Here is a 22,344-nt window from a genome sequence, read left to right as displayed (position 1 = left end):
AGGCTTGTTCCTACGCCTGCTAATCCCGGAGCTTGTGTTAAAAGTACAGTAGAGCTGCCGCCCCGGTCCCCGCCCACAGATTCCACCGTGTCTGTGAACTCTCAATACAACCAGCTGGTGACCTCAGCCCAGGTTTTCGCTCAAACAACCGGACAATCAAGTAGGGGGGGGCGGGCCGTCGAGGGAGGACCCGCACATAAAAACAAAGAGCGGCGTGAATACGCCCGCTATCTGCACTTAATGAGCAGAAAATCTCCCGGAGGCCGCGTACATGCCCTCCCACACGAGCCCGTGTCAACAAGCAGCGACTTAAGGTTCATTTCGGGAGGCTGACTAGAATAACATTCCTGCGGCGCGGGGGCTCTTCCGAAACGTCCCCGTTGCGCTTCCACGACTCATCCGGCGCCGATATTAAAAAACGCGACTTCACGCTCCCGGCTCCGTCTCGGCGTTAAGTTTTCATCTTGATAGAGATAAACACCTGGGCTCATGTTGTGATGCGGCTCCTCTCACAGATTTTTCAAATCCATTTAGGCACCATTAAGGCGTGCCAGTATCCTGGTACAACTGGTTTACATGAATACATAATTGTCTCCTACTAACTATTTGGGGGGCAGCTGTCGGCACATCAGTGAGGTGAATGACTCGGCTGGAGGAGGCTTTGATTTGACGCTCCTATTTTGTTGCAAAACAAAATAAAAAGAAATGGGTTGAACCGGATGAACCGGAAGACTGAATGCGTGAACGTCATGAACGTCGGTCAGTAATTGTAATTAAAAGAAAGAGTTTAAATTGAGTGGATATGTGACGTCCGGGACAGATGGGGACGCGTTTTAATGTCAACAAAAATAACCTTGTTATTGTCTTAGTTAGGACAAACGATAAAATAGAGTCGAGAAAAATATTAAAATAAATTAAACCCCCCCCCCCCCGGATTAATGAAAGAATGACACGAATCAAGATAAGGTACAGAAATACTTGTATATTTTTAATTTGCACTCTCTGTTATTGAGATGAATGAAAAATCAGTATGACAATTTCCAAAGTGTTACTCGTTGTAAATGAGCTGATTTTTTATTCTCAAATCTATTTTGACTCCTAAAATTTTCACTGCTTACCTCCCATTTGTAAGTACAGAAAACAATTTCTTGAAAACATCCCGCCGCTACACATGGACAGACTTTAAAATCTTTACCAGGACTCAGGCGTCGGTAGGCATATGTGCACGCGCGAAACAAAAAAAAAAACAAAAAAAAAAAGAAAGAAAAATAAGCAAAAACCTCAAGCGTCCGAATCCGCCAAGATGAGTTAGTTGGAACAGGTAGGCTGCGAATGTGCTTGTGTCGGATGAAGGAAAAAGGAGGGGATGGACGAAAACAACGCACCCTTTGTTCTACCAAGGGGGAAAAGAAAAACAAAAAACAACCTTATGTGTGTGTGTGTGTGTGTGTGTTTCCCGTTTTATATCAGCATCATCATAAAAGACGGAAGCCTCCGGAAAACACATCTACAATCAAAACCTCGGGGACGGTTTAATCTACTACACATGACATCAAGGGTAGAGCGGCCATTACGGCGGCGGACTCGGGAGCTATCTTCACACTGATATGGCGAGCCCAGACGTCGCCCTAAGTTTAGCAACAGGAGGAAATGGGAGGGAGAAGGCAGCATCATCGCAGTCGGAGGGAGAGCGCGGCTAGCTCGTCTTGATAGTCTGAAAGGGAAACGACATCTCCAGAGCCCGGGATTGAGAGTCTGATTAGTTTGAAGGGGTAAAAAAAAAATATATATATTTGGCGAATTCTTTTCCGTAATGAGGCCTGGGGGTGGGGGAAGAAGGGGGGGTTTGGTACCTTTTTTTTATTCTGTTGTTTTTTTTGGAAACGAAGCGCATTTCAGATGTAGCGATCAAAGTCCTGTCAACCTATCAGACAGAAAGCAGGGAGAATTTGACCCGACCGGAAGAAAGAGAACCTGCGCCTTTGGCACTTTTTAGGCGGTTAATTAACAGTTCATCGTATATTCAAACAGTAGAAAATGCAGAAGATTCACGTATAATAATTAAAATGGTGATTTAAGAGGTCCTCGCCGCTCTATTAGCCAAGCGGGGTTCCAAAAAAAAAAAAAAAAAAAAAAAAAAAGTCGGGAGTCCATTTTTGCCGAGCAGAAGAAAGGGAGAGAAAATCATGGTCTCTGTCTTTTCAGAGAGAACCATGCAACCGTTTGGCACCGGCGAGCAAATAATGGATTTCTTGGGAGGGAAATCAAAGGGATCGCAGAGGTCTGCAAATACTGACACATTTCATACCGGCCAAGACGTCCATTGTGTACCTGCTGCTTTTTGCATTTACCCTCAAAAACCCGATACGTCCGCACTATTCCAGATGTTGCCCTGTGTTCCTCCTCAGTGATTCATCTCCAATGAACCGGAGATGTTGGACGCGGCAAACGAAGGCAAAGCCAAAGGCGGCCGTTGCGTTTTCAGTCCAGCCGTCCCACCCCCACCTCCAGACACACACACAGACACACACACACCACCTCTGACACCGCCGTCCTCTACTAAAAAACACCAGGCAAGAATAGCCCGAGGTCAGAGTGGCAGACCTTCGCCCAAAAAAAAAAAAAAAAAAAAAAAAAAACACCGTCATGAGTGTTGTGATTTATTCCTTCGACGACAGGCTTCCCTTGTTCACGACCACTTCCTGTCACTCTCCTGACCCGGACACGCCGGAGCGCTGGCGTGACCCCTTGCGACTTATCGTCACGGTGCGGTTCCCCGACAGCTTGTGCTCGGCTCTTGAGTTTTTCATAAACCGCGGTACCGGTTCTCTCGGTTGGTCGTGGGTTTTTCGGATTTGTTTTCAGGTGAGATACGGCGTTGTCTTGCTTATTGTAAGGTGTAAGCTGACACGTAATACCGTTCTGCTTTTATCGCTGTCGTAGTTTGCAATGGGCTCATCTTATTGGACATTTTCGAAGCTTCTTCTGCACCTTAAAGACTCAAGCCCTTGCAAAATACACACGACTTTCACAAAGAACACCATGCAGGCGACACACACACACGCACACACACGTGTCACCCCGTCCTGACAGTTTCCATAGAATCCAGTGCCGAACAATTGTGACCTCTGAGCAGGAGAACGCAAGTACCGCTGCTTCTTTCAAAATACTTCAGGTATACAGTATCTTAAATCAATATTGAATTTAAATTTTGTATTTTGTAATTTTGTTCATCATCGAATGCTCAGTTTAGATTTTAGATGTTAGTGGATTTTCACATGGGAGAATATGTCCTGATCTTTCAGTTAGTGGATGATTTGAATAGAACCTGAAAGTGCTCGGAATAGCCGGGTGCCTTGTAAACCTAGTTTTGAAAGACGTTTTCTAGCGGTACCCTTGACATCACGTGCACGCTCCTCAGCCAGTCGTCTGGTTTACGTACGGCGTACGGCCAACCGGCGTCCACGCCATTCGCCCCGAATGCCTCCGAGCGACACACTTTCCTCACAAAGGGGCCTGTTTTCCAAGAACTTTGACAGACATCGGGAAACCCCTTGCGGACTAATGCAATCCGGCGATGCGCACGTACGAAAACCCGTTCCCGGATCGAGGAAAAGAGGATTTATTGGATCGAACTCCCTTGAATCTGAATCAGTAAGCGAGGCCCTTTTTTTTCACTCAGCAAGTTCAGGCACGGGCCAAACACCCCGGAGAGCCCGTTCCACCAAAACTACGGATTCCTACTCAAACGCCACTTCTTCCTTCCAAAGGTGGAAAAAAAAAAAAGGGCCGTCACCGCTATGAACTTTATACATTACAGCATTTTATGCAGAGCAAAGTACAGTAAGCCCTGTGTGGAGTTTAGACTCGGCGGCCTGGCACTGATGCAACACCTTTGCTGGTTGAGTCATGTGTTGCTCTGTGACTTCACTTGAGAACCTTTTCCGAGGCTTTTTAGTGTAAACAGAAAAAAAAAAACGAAGAGAAAAAAAAAAAAAAAAAAAAAAGAAAAGCCCCAAAAGCTCGGTAGTGGAAAGCAGACGGATCACTTTGAGCACAACATGCTGGCAGAGGAGGCCGGTGGCCTCCGCTTGAGTTTTTGTTGTGTAATGATGCAAAACCACTGGAGCTTTGCATAGTTGCATAAAGGGAGCCGTGTCTGAATAGGGGCTGGCAAACGGCGGTGGACACAGAAGATCTGGACCCTTTAAAACTCCAGATAGGGGGAAATATTTAAATCCTGCAAGCCTCTAGTCTTGGTTGTCTCGCCTTGTGTTGGAAATAAAGCTAATACCACTGGAATTCACAATTTTTTATTTACTGTACCAGCAACCACCACTGAATCTAAACTTCCTTTGGCCACTGCGTGTTTATGTTTGTGTGTGTATGTGTGTGTGTGTGTTTGTGAATATATATGCTCAGAGCGGGTGAATAGTTGCATCTCTGTATACAGTGATCCCTCGCTGTAACGCGGTTTACTTTTCACAGATTTGCATGGTGCATTGTGTTCTGCATTCTGATTGGCTAAAAAGTCACTCCGCTTCTTCTCTACCTGTGCGTCAATAACGTTGCAGTTTAATATGTACACGTACCTAAAACAGCTTGCCAAATTTACATTACGTACGTGCAAGTTCTCTTACGATTTCGAGTTTCTCTAAAACCCCTAATGTTGACAAAACGCTCTATCTATCGCAGATAAAGTTAAACTTCTGGACATGCTAAGGGAAGGTAAAAGCATTACGGAATTAACGAATCTTCCGTTCGTTCCATAAAGAAGAAAGAAAAAAACACAAGGACGACTACAGCGATGTATAATAGAGTATTTAATTGTATAGTAATTGTAAAAAAAAAAAAATAAAGGTTTCTACTTCACGGATTTTGCCTAAAGGTATACTGTATACACATATATGCATATGTATGTGATCCAAAGATTTTTCTTTTCACAGATAACAACTTGGACTATGAATATCAGAAAAGTAACAGAGTTGTGTCAGCGGTGCCATCAAGCGCTATATTTTTAATTTAACTTTAGCTATTTTCTCGTGTATTCAATTGCGGTCGAACGATAAATGTGAGATCTAGCGATCTCTGCCTGTCGAGCACAACCCAGTCGCTGCCTTATCAGGGTTGGATCGGTTCCGATCTAAGAAGTTCACAAGCAATGGATCAAGGGATTGGCAGTAACAATAATCAGTTTAATAACCAATAATTAGTTTTAAGTATTCATAATTTTCCTTCCCATCAGCTGACCCGTTCAGCGCGCTTCTTTGATGCCGCCGTCTTTCTGACAGCAGAGCCGCAGAGCGCCAGACGTTCTGGCGGTCAACGTTGCGTTTTTAGCCCCGTGCCAAAATGTCACACTAGTTTAAAAAACGTTTATCCTCTTAATCCTTTCCTAATGGTTTTATTAAACAAAGAAACAAACATTGAGATTGTTATCTGCCGCTCCGAGGGTCACATATTTATTTCTATTTATTTCTGTCAAAGATTTGTGCTCCATGTCAGTAGCACAGTATGAAAGGCAAAATGAGGTTGTAACATTCAAAAGAGCTCGGATAAAAGTATCATTTTAGAGATCCGGATGGCGTCCGCCTCAAATTTTAATCGTGCACAAATACGACAGGGTTCGTGTGTGTAATCTGCTTTAAAACCCTAAATTGGGTTTTGAGGCTGTCCGGAAAGTACAACAAAGATTTTAGTGATCCGACTCATGAGGTGACTTTTTATAAAGATGTCAAGCTTGTGGGGGGGAGGAGGGGGGGGGGGGCTGATTTCGAACGTGGGGCGTGAAAGTACCAGGAGAGGGCGATAGCTGAGGGTCTAATGCACCGCCTCCATTCATCTGGAGAATGAATTAGATCCGGGAGGTCAAATCGACGTTTCTTAAAGCGCAGCGGAGACACCCAAGACACAAACCTGGAAATCGGCTGAAGGGCGACGGAGAAACCCTTCTGGGAAAAACAGAAAGTCTCAGAGCGCAGGTTCGAATCCGGAGCGTGCCGTGCGTGTTAGTGTGTGTGTGTGTGTGTGTGTGTGTGTGTGCGCGCGGCGTCGACCCTCGGAAAACCCAAATAAAAACAAAGGACAACAACGTAACCTTATCCTTCAAGGTTCGGAGCTTCGCGTTGTTTGGTTAACGGTCTATTCTGAGTGTGTGTGCGGTGCAACATGAACCCTCTGTGGCTGTCGGGAGTATCTATAGATCAGCGGGGCGAGGTTACAGTCAGACTAAACTGTAAACAAGTCCCGTCCAGGGAGCCCGGAGGCTGGGGGGGGGGGGGGGCTCCGCACGTCCAAACCGTCCGACCCGTCCGATTCAAACATCCGAGATGGAGCTCCACGGCAGCTGCTCCACCGATCCCCCCCCCCCCCTTAATAAATCCAGCGCGGCCAAGAGCTTTGACTCTCGGCGAGGAAGCGAGGATGCAGGTGGCCGGAGTGGAGTTTATTGCAACACATACTTTCCAGACGGCCAAAACAACAACCCCCCCCCCCCCCGGCTGTGTCCCTCTTTCACTTCTCCTGATTTCAAAGGGGATCGGCGGGGAAGAGAGGAAGCACTCGGAAGCAGCAGCCTTTTGTTCGAGGGCCCGTGTTTTGTTTATGGAACAACACGGCGTTGCCATAACTGCTTTAATCAAAACTGTTTTCTGGAGTCAGCCTTGAGTGACACCCCTCCTTTTTTCTTTTCTTTCTCCGTCTTTTTCGGTTTGGTTCCCACCGAGCCAGCGGGAGGACGGACGGACGGACAAACGGACGGAGCGGAGCGAAATGTGTGGGAATGCCTCGGCATCGTCGCCACGGCGGGCGGCTCCTAAACATGGCTTTAAATTAAGGGAAAAGAAAACACGAGCTAAAAAAAAAAAAAAAAAAAAAAAAAAAAGGAGGCAGTCCCCTAAATATACTCCCTGCTTGCTAATTTGTCACCACTTGAAAAAGAAAGGGGGAAAAATAGCAACAGTTTTAAATCACACTACTTAAAAGTTCGAATACGCCAGGCCGCGTGGATGTGCGGATGGTAGAATACTTAAACGCCGGGGAGATTTAGGTCAACGCCGTCGCAGTCGCGCATACGATCGACCGTTGCGGGTGGAATCCACGGCGTTCTGGCCACGCTCATATTAGAGGGAAGCAGAAATGGAGAGTGTCTGGCCGGCCGGCCGGCTGGCTGGGATCGGACCAGTGACAGCTGGGGCTTGAAAGCCTTATATCCAAAGCCAGGGCTCACTGCCACTTGCTACATAGCTCTGAGTTAAGCCCCTCCCGCCCCCCCGGTCCAAGCCCTCGCTCCAAAAGATCGGCCCTCCTGAACAAAACATTAAGCCCCTGCCAAAATAATTCCCACTAAATACTGTCCTCTCTTTTAAGTCCAAGAGCGGAAAAGGTTCTGGAAATGACACGAGATGGGGAGATGGTTTATCTGTCTGCAGCCGTGTCTGAAAGGCACAGGGGTCACGTGGAGGGGCGGCTTTCTCAGAGCGTTCAGGAATTCAGTTTACAAATGTGTGTGTGTGTGTGTGAGACGCGTACCTTATCGAGCAGCGGCAGACATCGGGGAACCCTGTGCTCCAGCTTGACGATGGTGATGAAGTCGCTGTCCTGTCGCTCATCTTCACTCGTGTTGCACAGAGACAGCGGGTGATACTGGGGAGGGGGAGGACAGAGCGGAAGATATTTTACGATCCGATAAATCGGGAAAAGAAAAAACAAAAAACGACGGAGTTGTTTCTCATCTCTCGTCTTAAAAACGAAAAACCCCGACGGCTTAAGGGCACCACGAAGGGCACATCCGAGACCCCGTGCCGCTTTGCTCTCTAAAAAAGCCGGATCCTCGATTTACATTTGCATCGAAATCTCACAAAACTGGACCGCGATGAAGATCTCGAGATCCCCGCAGGTTGAGGTCAGGCGTCTCCCGCCGGCCCGGTTATCGACACAGACCTGCGCCGCGGGATCACGAGTTTCAGGTCCGGAAATTCCGCGCGTTGCTTTTCGTTTCTGCCGCGCTAAACATCGTCTCCGCGTCAAGGTCGAAGATGTTTCGGCAAGTCGGGCTATGCGGTGTGTGTGTGTACGTTTGTGTATGTCTTTGTCAAAAAAAAAAACAAAACAAAAAAAAAAACTCACTAACCCAAGCTTACTGTTCTGTATATTTCCTGTGCATCGTGTATTTGCAAGTGTATTTGCAGACCTTATGTCCTCTATTGTAAGTCGCTTTGGATAAAAGCGTTTGCAAAATGCAATGTAATGTAAGAATGTAATGTTTCGCTTTGTTGTTGAAAAAGAAAAGCGTACGACATCTTCATCGCCGCTTTAAATCAGCCGGTCGGCTCAAAGGAAGTAAAATTGTGATTCGGGTAAAATGCAATTGTGATCATGAATAACCGACTTTCTTTGCCGGTGCGCAAACAGTAGCGGTGTCGTGAATCGAATTTCCCTATGTGGGCTTCAGGTAGATGGAAGAAAGACGGAGCTGCTGTGTGTACTTAAAATAAACCCGCTGGGATGTAGCACGTCCTGTTTCAGTGTAAACAAATGTCGCGATGCGATATAGCCGACTCGACTCGCTGCATTTTTAAGCTAGCTTCGGCCGACTTCCTCGCGGCGATCCTCTCGGCACGTCCGCTTATCTACCCGTATCCATCAAAAACAAAACGCGCGGAGTTAGCGAAGCCTCGAGTGAAAACAAGAGGAATGTTCAAAACCGCCCCTCGGAGCGGAGGTCTGGATTTCTAAAGCCGGGATTTCTAAAGCCGGGTTTTCACACCATTAGCGAACAGCAGTTGGAGCGGACGGGAGCTTTCATGTGTCAAATGAAGGCATTTCCTTCTCGGAGCGGATCGTACCGACAGGAAAGACTGCGGCACCCTAGAAAATCAATTACATAGACGGCGTTGTTCACTCCCACTCCGAGGCTGGAGGAGCGAAAGAATGAGAGGGGAACATTTGATCCTCTCTGAAAGGAAGGAAATTCGTAGCTGCTGAAAGGCTGCGTTTAAGAGCTCAAAGGATAGCTCGGGCGTTTGCGAGTCGCAGACGAGCCGTCACGGGCACGGGGGAATCACAAGCGGAAGCCCGCCGAACGCCCCGCGGGCTCACGCGATAGCGACGGGGGGCACCTACGCCGTCGCTCCCACGCTAATCCTCGTTAGCTCGCCGCTCGCCCGGCGGCGAGCCAGCCCGCCCCACCCTGCCCCGTTTCGGGCCCGTCCTGGCCTCCCGCCCCGGTGGGCCTCTTCATGTGGCTGCGGGGGTGAGGTCATAGGGCTCCCCCCTCATCTCGCCCAGCGGAAATCCTTAAATTAAAAAGACCCAAGGGTGACATCAACAGCTGGCACCCTGGTCCAGGGGGATTGACGTAATGCGCTGCAAAGGGCTGGTGCATGTCTGTCAGAGAGCGAGCAATGCAGGGGAGGAGAGAGCCAGAGAGAGGAGGAAGTTCGGGGGAGCGGGAAGATGACAGCGGTGGGCGGATCCACGAGACGCTGGTTTTTTTTCGATACGACATCCGTAGGTGTAACGAAGGGTAAGGTATCCGCGGCGGGTCCGGAAACTGGTTTTGCCACGGATGTTGCAAGGGAGCGGCTGCGAAGGCGGGAAAATTTCCTGGAAATAACCCTCAAAGAGCCACGCGTTTAAAGACGTTGATGGACACGCAGCGGAACGGCTTTCCGAACCCCCCCCCTCCCCGCGTCCGACGAGCGGTCGCCCCTCGACGGCGCGAACCTCAGGCCCGGCCTACGGGCTCGGCTGCCAGCCACCAGTCCACATTTACTAGGCCCAAATTAGAGGCTTACAGTCGAGCTTGGCCTTTAACAAAGAGAAAGAAAGAATTAAAAAAAAAAAAAATCCTTTAATGACACCACGTCGTTGATGTCATGACCTCCGCTAGTTATTGCAGTGGCGTCGTGGAAAAAAAAAAAAAAAAAAAAAAAAAATCAGAGCGAGCGAGAGCCGTATCCATTCCTCAAACGCCTCCTGATCGACAAGTTGACGCACAAATTCGAGCAATTATGCCTAATAACGCGAGATAACGATCAAAGAAAATGAGGCGGGCTAGGATGCGAAGATTTACTTTCTCCTTTTGCAGGAGAAAGTAAAACGTCGAGGCCAACCACCTCATCGGTCGCAGCGTCTATGTTTTGCGCCGCTGACAAGACTAAGCATTATCTTCTATTTTGGACCTGCCCGCACCGCTTACAATCAGATGGCCGTGAACAATCTCCATGTGCCACCGTCGGTGCCACTTAAAAAAAAAAAAACGAGCTGCCGCCGGGGCCCGAAATGGCAACGGGGACAGACAGAAACGTCTTCATTTGGGTTTTTTTTTTTTTTTTTTTGTGTGGCCTGAAAAAAAAAAAAAAAAAAAAAGGGGGCCTGGGAAACCAAATCACTGAGTCTCCATTTCACAGGGACTAGAAACCACAGGGCACGCAAACAGTTCCCCACAGACTGTTAACAATGCTCACTCCTCCGTTCCGCCTCCTCCTCCTCATCTGTCTAGATCCGTTGCAAAACTGACGGGGACATGTCCCTCAGCTCCTTTGTAGCCACGATTAAAGACATTCCTTTCCGGCTCAATCAAAGACTGCCCCAAAAATATTCTGAGGCAGGAATCTTACAGCCTCAAAAACAAATACATAGACAGGGGGAAAAAAAAAAAAGAAGAGGGGGAAATTAAATAGTAGCTGTGGTGAGAAGTCAATAATATTTTTTTTTTTCCCCCCTCGCTTTTCCCCCTGCGGATATTCTTTTTTCATCTGCCAATAATCAGCGAGCGGAGCTTTCCGGTTCATGTGTTGCCAGCAAAGTGGAGTTTTTGCACCTCTCGTCAAACTCCGCGGCTCCTCCGCGGCAACGGGGGAGACCTCTGATTGGACGGGACGCGGCGTGCGGGGGGGAGGGGGGGGGGGGGTGATCAAAACGGCGGCGGGATCGGGAGATGAAAAGGGAACGCGTCGGGATGCGTTTCGATGAGGCCGTGTGGTGAAATCGAAGATGGAGAGCGAGGAGAGGAACGGGCTTCGGTGATGGAGCCCCGCCTCCAGGCTTGCGTGCCCACACACACACACACACACACACACACGCAGGTTCTTCTGAGCCACATCTTTTCCAAGCATCGTCTTACGTTTGTGTGTGTATTTGCCTCTAAATACACTTCCACGCCGAGTCACGATGACGGAAGGACTGCTCATAGGGGCCTCCCGCCTCTCGCCCGATGACGGCTGGGATAGGCAAACGCCGTAGATAGTCGATAAACGAATGATAAAGTTGCACGGATTCATCGCGACAACGTCAAAACGCTTATCTCGATGGGTCCGAAAGAGTCAGAGTGCAAAACTCCCCCTAAAAAAATTCCTTCCGATGCCCAGCAAACATGTGATGCATCTCAGCCAAATATTTACGCCTGGTTTTTTTTTGTTTTGTCGAGGAAATAAAACATCCAGGTTGTTTAATCCGCTCTCGGACGCCGGCGGTCATTTCACGGACGCAAACAAATTCCTCCCTGGGGTTGGGGAGGCACGCTGGACGTGACATCGCGCACATCCGTAAGTATTTTTCGCTCTTCCCAAATCATCCGCCGCTCCTCCCATTTAAGACCCGCCTTCGGGAGACGTCGGAAACAATACCGAGATGGACAGATCGGCCCCGGCCGGCGGGGAAAGCAAATTTATCCTGTCGCGTAAAAGCCTCTAATGGTTCCGCGTCACCACATCCGCGGACAACATGTCACTTTCGGGAAATCTTTAGCGCGGCGTCGGTTTGAGCCGAACAGTACGCCAGTGAGAAATTCCTGTGAGATATGAAACTGTTAACACCGTCCTACCAGCGATGATTGAAGTCGGAGCCAGGTGTTTTCATACGTGGTCAAATTTCAAAAAGCCCTCGCCGAGTGAGGGAACGACGATGCAGTTGCCGAGAGGAACCTCATTAACCGCAGTGTTTCCGACGTCACAACGCGCCCGTTAGCAGCCCGCCGCTAAGAGGAACATCGCAAACACAGAGCTTCACAACTCAACTCAAATTGGACATTTGTGTCTTCGCAGAATGGGGTAGCGATTCATTTCAGCCAGGTCGTGTTCCATTAGGGGGTTCAGGGAAGCCACGTTACGAGAAAATAGTCTTTCTGTGGCGTGGAATGTGAACCAAAAGTTTAGCACCATCTATACCGGTGGTCCCCGACCTTTTTATCCCCGCGACCGGTCATCGCTTGACAATTTTACCGCGGACTAGGATGGTACACGTAGGTTGTTTGTATTGCGAATATAATAATAAACGTGAATCCACCGTGTACTTGTATAGAAGCTTCCTCGTAACATTACGCCAACAACGTAACATGAGTGTAACATCAGTGTGTCAGTTAAAATCCTCTCTGCCCCCTCAAATAAATGATAAAAAAATACATGTGGAAAAATGAATAAAGAACCAGCAATCATTAGACAGCCGGTCGCCTGAATCACCTGTTGCAACAAGTCCATATTTTGAGTAGAACTCATGGTATTGTCTATTTTTCGTGGAAGTTGGAGGCTCTTCTTCTGTCTCTCGACTGGACCTTTTCCCTTTCGTAAAGAACTTCCCAAAGACGTCTGTTTTTTACTCGTTTTGCCGGCTTGTGGGTTTCGATTTTTGGCACTCGAGATGTAACCGAGAGAATCCGGTCATTTTTCAAAATAAAGATTGTTCAGACCCAGATAATAAATCCAAAGGAAAAATTCTTAATTTCTTGGGCGGCTCTGTACCAATTGATCCCCTACGTCAATCCTGCAGCCAATGCCAGCTGTCATCGAGGCTGGAGAGGCCGGAGATGCTCGAGACATACAACCACTCATTAACCATCATGGGTCTCCAGTGGACCTCCTGCATGTGTTTGGACCGGCTGAGAAACCGGGGAACCCGGAGGAAACCCCACACTGACACGGGAAGAGCATGGAGACGCCACACAGAAAGGCCTCCCTGTCGGAATTCAACCAAGGACCTTCTTGTTGCGAGCTGACAGCGCCAACAACCCAATCAGAAGAAAGCACTGCGAATAGTTTCCAAGTCACACACTACATCCTATGTATCCTACGGTATGTATGTCCGAGCTCAACCATCCAATCACTAGTTTGCCGGACCAACTTCGGGGTTCGAGTGGAATAAATCCAACCGCAACTTTTATCTCAACCAAGACTCTCGATGCCTCCGTATGGGAGGTTGCCGTTGGAGATACTAAGGAGCAAGGAAACGTTCACATCGGAGGTCCACCTATCGGAAAGCAGGTGGACGCTGGAGCCCGGTTTGGCCGGAGGGTCGGGCTGTTTGAAACGGGACGAAGCCGGGATTTTCAACGCCGATTAGCACGACCGACCAGGGGTGGCTGCAGGGAGAGCCAACAATGAGGCTTTTCCCAAATGTCATATCCGTCCTCGGATAATAATCGTCCACCGCTGGCATCGGCGCGCGTGCTGCGATCCAGCTGGCCGTTGCCACAGATGACACAGATACACGCTTCGCCTGACCACACTCCTTGAATCTCATGACCTGGAGTGGGTTTTTTTTTTTACGAGGGTGCCAGTGGGAGGGGAGGGGACGGGACCGCGGCATCTGGAAAAGTGGGCTCGTCGAAACCCTCGCCCCGCTCCCGTCTTTGCAAATGCAAATGAACAGAAGGCATTACCGCTTTTTTTCGGTTCCTGTCAAAACAAAAGGCGTGTCGTCTTTCCACCGCTTTATTGACAGCGTCAGCCCCCGTATCCAGTAACGCTCGCCACAGAGAGTGACTCGGGGGGAAACGCGATCCCATAATGAGGCCCGAATAATTACCACTCGCCCCCAAATTTGCCCGGGCGCTTTCTTTAAGTGGGAGCGCTTTCCCCAACATCCAAGGCCGTCAGGCTGTCTCCCTGTTCTGTAAAAAGGGATAAGCAGCGAGGGGGGGGGGGGGGGGAGCTGTACCAAAGAACGGAAGTCGAGGATCGAGCTTGGATGCCGAAGCCGCACAAAACTGCTGAGCACCTGAACCGGTGGCCCCCCGAGGAAATGAGGGTCTTCGCGGTTCCCGAACTCCGGCTGAGTCAAACCCGCCGTTCTCCCCGTTTGTTTCCAGATGACCGGGTTGACGTTGAAATCGCGAAGGGCAGGATTTGGATGAACATCAACGCAAACACTTCGGGCTGCACCTGCGCTTTGATCGGCGCCGCCGGTTTTTCAGCCGTGCTCGGCAGAAGGCGACTGGAAACACAGGTTTTAGAGCTCGGAGAAATAATGACCCGTGTGAAAGCAGCCTCGCGGATATCTACAAAGGCCGCCGACGCAGTCAGGCACTTAAGTACAACAGGCAAATACACTCACTTGATAAATGAGACTCAAACAGGATCTGGGTTTTAAATCCAGAAGATGAATGGACACACCTTAAAACTACCACAGGTCAGCCACTCAACACGCACACGCACATATTTTACTCTTAATGACACTGTGAAATGCGGCGAGTTAGTCTGAGGATAAAGTAAATTTAATCCTCGGGTTGCTGGGAAGAAGGCTCCTGGCTCGATTCCCGCCAAAGTCTTGGAGACCCATGTATATGACGTGTAAATGAGGGAGCAAATGTTGTATGTCTTGACGTAACCTCCAAAAGAAGGGGCGAATGTTGTATGCCTCGACATGGCATGAAAGAGAGGGTGAATGGTTGCATGTCTGTCAGATGTGTGAATGAGAGAGCGGTTGGTTCAATTTCTGCCACGAAAAACATGCAGGAGGTTCATTGGAGACCCATGTATATGATGCGGGAATGAACGGTTGTATGTCCATATGGCGTGGAAATGAGGGAGCGAATGTTGTATGTCTTGACATGATCTGTAAGAGGGAGCAAATGTTGTATGTCTTGACATGATCTGTAAGAGGGAGCAAATGTTGTATGTCTTGACATGATCTGTAAGAGGGAGCAAATGTTGTATGTCTTGATATGATCTGTAAGAGGGAGCAAATGTTGTATGTCTTGACATGATCTGTAAGAGGGAGCAAATGTTGTATGTCTTGATATGATCTGTAAGAGGGAGCAAATGTTGTATGTCTTGACATGATCTGTTAGGGGGAGCAAATGTCGTATGCCTCTACCTGACATGAATGAGAGGGTGAATGGTTGCCATTATTACAAAAGGTGGCGGAGGTAAGCGTACTACGTATTGTTCTCCGATTGGTTTATCGCTGCCAGCGACAGCGGACACCTCAAGTTAGTGTGAGGTTGGAACAACGTTGTACTCCAGAACTCCATAATTAGTTAGCTGACATTGTCTGACGTTGCAACTCATATTCAACCAAGGACCGACTTAAATACAACGTCCTCATGCCAGGTGGGAACGGTCCGACAATCAGTCAAGCATTGATTGCCATTAAATATTTCCAATCCATTGGTTCAATTTGTGCCTTTCCAAAAACCTGCAAGAGGTTCATTGGAAACCCATGTATATGATGAAGGAATGAGTGCGTGAACGGTTGTATTTCGCTATATGACATGTGAATCAAAAAGGGCAAATGATTGTATGTCTCTATATGTCGCCCTGCACTGCTATCACCTGGCGACCAGTCCGGGGTGAACCTGCCTCTCGCCCAATCACAGCGGGGGAAAGGCCCAAGCAGTGCAGGATGGGCGCTATAGATGCTGAATGAAATTGCAAAAGATGCTGGTGGAACATTCAAAAGAAAAAAAAAAAGATAAATTGCGATTTACCTGCTCTACTATTGTCTCAAAAGCAGACCCATGTTGCTCATGCCCCGCAGCACATCTGGCTTCTTTCCTTTTTGTCTCTATTTTCCTTAGTGCTGCTTGAACTCACTGTAAAGTAAAATAGCCGAAGGTCTAAAAAGGCACATTTTTCAGTCGGCTCCCTTTTTTTTTTTTAAACCGGTCGCGGTGGAAGTCCAGGTTATTTTTACGATGCCAATAATGCCGGCAGATTGACGAGGCGCTGCGCGTCTATTCTGAGATTCCTTTTTTTTTTTTTTTTTTGGGTTGTTCTTTTTCGCCAGGAGCGTTCGGCTCTGGATAAAGCACTGTGTTCATCACTGTCGCTTTTCATCCGTCCAATCGCAGGGACGGAGGCGTGGGACGGGACGCCGCAGGATCCAGACACCACATCCGACACGCACGGCCTTCACCTCATCCAGATCCAAGAGCGGTTCCGGGGCCATTTTTACTTCACTCGAAAGGTTAAGTTATCGTTTGCCGTGGAAGCCTGCGGGTTTTGATGTTACGTCTATTTCATCCGCAACACAGAGCAAAGGACGTCGACGGTGACACTTTAATTCTGTGTATATCCTCCGTCGCCGCAAGAATATAAAACCCTTCGCCCGGGGAGGCACTTTAGAAAAACAAAAGAAATTGCGCTCCGTGACTGAATGGGTGTACTCGAGAGGTGAAGTGAGTCGGGGGCGGGGAGAGCTGAGAAAAAGCGACGGTGTCTCACTTTATTCTTCAGCGATAAGTAGAAACACCCCGATAAGAAATGACAGTTCCTGCTGATTGGACGAAGTGCTTTCGGTGCAGACTCCAAACCGACAATTAGGGAAGAGCGCCGGGTTTGGGGTGCACCCACAGTTCGGCCGGTGCACGCAGTAGGGCGGGGGGAGTAAGAAAAGCAGAGTTTGGGAAATAATGAGCTTTTTAAGTGCAAAAAATCCCCTCATTTCATAACCTGACATTTTTTTGCCATCGCCACGGATGAAATCGATCAGAGAAAGGTTTTATTGACCCGTCGCCTCTTCTGTTTTTTGAACGGTCAGTCATGCTCGACGGTGTTCGGTTTTCAGAGGGATTTAACAAGCTGTCCTGCAACCGTTGGCTAAGAACTCATTTCACTGAGGCAAAAAAAATGTTTAAGACAATCAGCCAATTTTTTGGGGGGAAGATCTTCCCCGGCCCCCGCCGCCCCAGGCTCACACAAAAATGAATTCCCTGCAAAAGTGGCAGGACAGAGTTATAAAATACCGTATTTTTCGCACTTATAATCCTTACATTTTCTCAAAACACCTTATAATCTGGTTCTTGTTGTGCTTCCTGACCTACAACCAATGTTATGCGGCCCACTGCACTCAAAAATCGGTCAAAACGTTTTAGTGCACTTGATCGTCGGACCGTTCCCACCTGAAACGGGGACGTCGTCGTAAAGTCGGCCCTTGGTTGAATACGGGTTGCAACGTCAGATAAGCTAACTACTTATGGAGAGCTGGAATACAGCGTTGTTCCCACCGCACAATAACTTCAGGTGTCCACTACATCTGGCAACGCTAAACTGATAAAACGGTACGTACTGTGCTTCAACATAATATTACTGTACATTTCTGTGTATCAGGACCCCCAAAAATGGCACCGGTTAATAGACGTGCTTACCAAGAGGAATTCAAACTCAAGGCGATCAGTCACGCAGTAGATGATGGGAATAGAGCAGCCGTGAAAGAATTCAATGTTAATGAATCAATGGTACGGAAGTGGAGGAGGCAAGTAGATGAGTGAAGAAGACCAAATAGAGTTTCCCAGGGAACAAAACAAGATGGCTACGTTTAGAGGACAAAACTGAACAGCGGGTTATCGAACCAGCGAATGAGTTGGATAAAGTTCGACTGTTTTGTTTCACTTTATATACCCTATATTTCATCATACGCTTTATAACGCAGTGTGCTTAATGTATGAAAATAGACCTGTTCATTCATGTTTGTTATGGTCTGCAAATTGGTGGGGGAAACAGCGAGTCCGCGCACGGGTCACCCCGTCTCACCGCGCACCCGATCGCACGCCGCCGGTGCCTCGGACCGCTCCGTCAGCCTGGGGCCGGTGCGGCGGCTATACATTTCAAAGCTCCGAGTTAAACATAAACACAGCACTTCCCTGTCATAACAAGCCGGCAGCCTGGTAACCCGGCGGTTTGTTGGTATTGCACTGATCCCTCTTCCCCCCGTGGACACGGGGGCCGCGTCCACATGTCCTACCAGGCTTCCTGCGGCCCTTCCCCGGCCCTTCCCCGGCCCGCGGGGCGGCTCCGCCGGCTCTCTCGGGTTCCGCGGCGCCCGTCGAGAGAGAAAACTCACACTTTTCACCTTGTCAGTCACTTTGAGGGGATGGAAATTTCAGGGTCAGCTATGCGGGAAGAGATTAGCCGGGGCGAGCGAGGAAGGGTGTTCACCTATAGGGTGTATCCTAAAGAGGACACCTCAAGAGGGGTTATTTTTTTTCCGCAGGGGTCTGAAATAACATTTTCGGGGGAAAAAAGGGAGATTTACGCCGCAGCGATTTAATGTTCAATTATCGGCGGGTTCACTTGAGGCTAGAGCCCTTCAATCCGGCGAGTCTGAATGATTTGTTGACTGCAATTTGGCTTTGCTGCTTTCTCGCAGGGATACTGTAATTTGATATAATGTTATATCATTAAATAGAAAAAAAGGAGTCATGGGAAGAGCAGGGAATGCGAGCGGAGACAACAAGATGGATGGGGGCGGCGGACGCGGGCTGGATGAATGAAGTGCTGTTTGCTACGCGGCTAATATGAACCATGAGTCCAAAACCTGCCGCCGCCCATCTTCATTTCTTAATGACACAATTAGCATATAAACTATGAAATAATCACACCGGTGTCTATTTCGCACACGGGGGGGGGGGGGGGGGGGGACGGGAGGAACCGCAAACCGGTCACAGTTACGAGGCCCAAATCAGACAGTTTGGACGTTTATGAAGCTGTTTACTTCTTTTTCGGTGATTTGGCAGGTCATAAAGACTCGCCTCGTCCGCAGGCTTTTTTTTTTTTTTTTTGAAAATGCCGGGACTCTGAAGCGAAACATAAATGGCAACGAGAGTTCTTAAAAAGAAAAAAAAAAAAAAAACGGTTTTGGCTGAAAACGTATGCTCGCTGGTTTGGACGGACGCTTTTTTTTTTCCCCCCCCCGACAGTTTGTTTGTTTGTTTGTTTTTAGACGGCGGTCTGCTTTAGCGGTCGGTTGCCGGAGGCGTTTTGATCAATGAACGCATGTCTCAATTACAAGCCGAATGCGAGTTCCGCATTCGGTCGTCACATTCCGGCGTCGGGACTTTTTATCCCGAACCCGGGGAGCCGGGCGGCATCGGACTGGAACCGATCCCTGCAGACACTGGCCGAGAAGCCGGGATCAGGCTGAAGAACACCGAAGAACAATCACGTTCGTTTTTTTTTTGTCAGAATTATTATTATTATTATCGGCGTTATTTACTTCAAATCAGACATCGGCATGGGGAAACGAAAACAATGAGGAACCGTTGTTCCTGGCGAACAACGATATGCGGAGGCAGCGCCAGCGCAAAATACTCCAGACCCGAGGCGCTAACCTCGTCAGCCACTGGAAGGGTGATAAATCAGTAAATCAGTTCTCTGTTGATTATCTTGTGGCTCTCTTAAAACGTTTTCAAATCAAATCCCGATAGTTAAAAGGGACAAGCGGGGTGTTTTTTTCGCTGAGGAAAACAGAAAAGGGTTTGTCCCCCCCGTTTTACAACCGTCTGCTGGCGAAAAAGGTCATTTCGGGCAGCTTTACACGCCGTCCCGGTTCGGCCTCTACGGACATTTCCATGGACGCGGCGCTCTTCCCGCATCCTCGCCGCCGCTGGGTTCCATTTAACAGCAGACAGGTGGCGTCTTTACGCCCCTCGAACAAAGGCTGGACGGCGAGGATTTCTTTTATTTTCCCAGTTTATTGCACGACGGGACCCATTCCAGCTCCGAACGCATAACTTTATTTGCGACACCGCGGGAGGACGGTTTCGAGTTTGCAACTTTGTAAAAGAAAGCTATTCGTTTCACCTGTTTGCTGCTCGCCGGTGGACTTATCCTGCAGCGCTGCCATTTTTCTCTTCTTTTTTTTTTTTGGTTTATTGGGTTTACGCTATAAATCAGTTTTCCGAAATGCCCTCCGAGGCATCCCCCATCCTCCCATCTGCTCCCGGTAAATGACAGACAGAAAAGACTTAACCTACTGACTTCCTCTTTCTTCGCGGTGATTCGTCTAACATCTGTCAGCGAGCGAGCGAAACGCCGCGAAACATTCCGTACTAACAAGTCACCCGCTTGCATGTTCACGACCGACTCTTTATTTCCCCCGGGAAGTCAACAAAAGCAAAAAGACGGGTATTGACTCGACCCCCGTCCGCGAAATCGGGATTCTCTTCTATCACATCTGGGGAGGACTTTAAGATTTGGAAGTAAAAGAAAGCCCTTCCGTCAGATTTTTTTTTTTTTTTTTTAGCCACGCACTTGTCATTACCTACTACTCGGTCATGGAAGATCTCTAATTTAATACGAGGAGGGAGGATACGGTGGAAAAATAACATATTTCTCCGCAAAAGTCACCGTTTGCCGCCATCTCACTGCTCGGGACTCGGCGGAGGGGGGAGTCCCGAAAATCGGCCGGAGAAACGCAGTCACGGAGGCGAAAACACAACAACGCAACGGCTAAATTGAGGGCTTTTCTGTTATTTTCAGCGCCGGGCGGGAAGACAAACACTCCTCGCGTCCCTTAGCAACCCCCGACCCCCCACTCCCCCCCCCCCCCTCCCGGACGGTAAACGGTCCCGGAAAGCGCCCGTCTCCGCCGAGGGGCCGCTCGCACTGTCGCAAAACACACCTTGTAATTGGCAGCGTAATTGTTTTCTTTTGCGCCGCTTTATTCCACTTTTGGCTCCGAGGCAGGCGCTGAAGCGACCTGATTTACGGTCAGGGAATGTGCTGAGAGCTTTTCAAGACAAACCGGCGCAGATGTTTCTATCCCGTGTCGGTGAGACGCGGGGTCGACATTCGCGGTTTCTGGATATCCACCTGAAAATATAAAGGGGAGGGCGAGCGGGGACGAGGGTGGGAGCGGGGCTAGCGAGCCGCCCTCCCGCCGCGCCACGACACACACACACACACACACACACACCTTTTCCCGCCCGGGTCCCGTCTCGGTTTAATGGCCGAGCGTGCACATGCATGTACGTTGGATATAGGCGGGGAAGGGTGCGACGGGACGGGGTCAAACGTCGCCGAGGAGCGGGCGCCCGGCCAGGAGCGCCGAGCTCCTTCTGGAATGTCATGGAAAAATGAGACAGAGGAATGCAGACTCCGCTGAGCAGTGTAAACACGCTGGGTTGAGAGAATGCTGCCACGCCGCTTTGAAGTCGCTTCATCTCCCGATTGCGGCCGCGTGCGCGCTAACACACACACACACACACACACACACACACACACACGAACCGCTGCTGTGCAAGTTGCTGAGAAATTTTAACTAGCGAACAGTGAGTTCCTATTTGCTTGGGATGGGACTGAATAGGAAACGCAAAAAACAGCAGAGAGTGTGCATTTTTGGGCTCAGATCGGTGTCCACCAGACTGGAACGTGCATGTGCGCACACACACACACACACACACACACAAACGTGTACAGACACTCAACACCTGGGCCTTGTATCACAAAAGCAAGTCCATCATATCCAGGATCTTGCTTGACTAAACCAAACAATCGCACCGGCTGATTAGTAACACAAAGGTGGTTATCAACCTGCTGAGTGAACCAGGTTCACATTGAAGGGGGCGGAGCCTCAGCCGCTGACCAGCGGTAAACACTCACTCAACTAGAACTAATATATAGACAGGAAAAACAACAAAACTGTCGCTTAATTCAAAAATGCCAAACACTCCAGGTGTGATGGCTCTACTATCAACAGCTCAAGTTCATCGCTCATCGATATCACGATAAAGATCTAATAATCGTAATAGCTAGATGCTGCGTCTTATGTCGTGTGACATGATATATGAGGTGCAAATTAAAAAAAAAAAAAAAATTGAAAAAATACACAAGGCAAAGATATAGTCCTTAGGTTATATCCGCCTACGACCTTCCCCTTATCCGGGCGTCCGCCACCGCCGTTCAGCACCGCGTGATGAACGGAATGTGCACGTCTCCTCTGGTCAAAAGTCATCGAATATACATTCCAGTGCTCGTGTTCGTGCCGTGACCCGTCGGTTCACCGCGTTGCGAAACGGGCGACTCGAATTCCATTCCGAAAAAAACGCTCGATTTGAAAGCTCGTCATCGTCACGTCATTCATTGAGAATCATCTGGATCCGTTTATTTCCGTTCAAATCCCGATCGGCTGCTGCAGGCTAACACACGGCTTCCCGTAGGTTGTGCGTTTCGCTACATCGATGTTTCTTTTCGGTTGCGATCATTGCGAGGGGTTGAATTTCCGGAGAAGTCGGCGCGTTTCTTTAAAACAACACATAAAGGCTTTAAGGTGAAATGAAATCACCATTGAAGAAGTTTTGTCAGTTGGATCCAGAAAAACAAAGAGGTGGCGGCCGGCGTCAAGGGA

General features: G+C 48.8%; 1 protein-coding gene across 2 annotated transcripts in view; it reads right to left on the bottom strand.

Moving 5' to 3' along the window:
- Positions 1-22,344, bottom strand: part of rnf43 (ring finger protein 43) — a 93,537-nt gene that overhangs the window by 25,638 nt on the left and 45,555 nt on the right. For both annotated transcript variants that reach the window (XM_086160859.1, XM_086160860.1), the window contains exon 2: positions 7,531-7,644. In XM_086160859.1, coding sequence (XP_086016985.1) covers positions 7,531-7,644 — 114 coding nt within the window. The remainder of the gene's footprint in view (positions 1-7,530; positions 7,645-22,344) is intronic.

Source organism: Fistularia commersonii, chromosome 15, assembly GCF_037954325.1.
Source record: "Fistularia commersonii isolate RoL2024-O1a breed Wild chromosome 15, RoL_Fcom_v1.0, whole genome shotgun sequence".
Classification (NCBI taxonomy): Eukaryota; Metazoa; Chordata; class Actinopteri; order Syngnathiformes; family Fistulariidae; genus Fistularia; species Fistularia commersonii.
The sequence above is the reverse complement of the archived record's forward strand: the minus strand, read 5'-3'. Positions and strand labels throughout refer to the sequence as shown.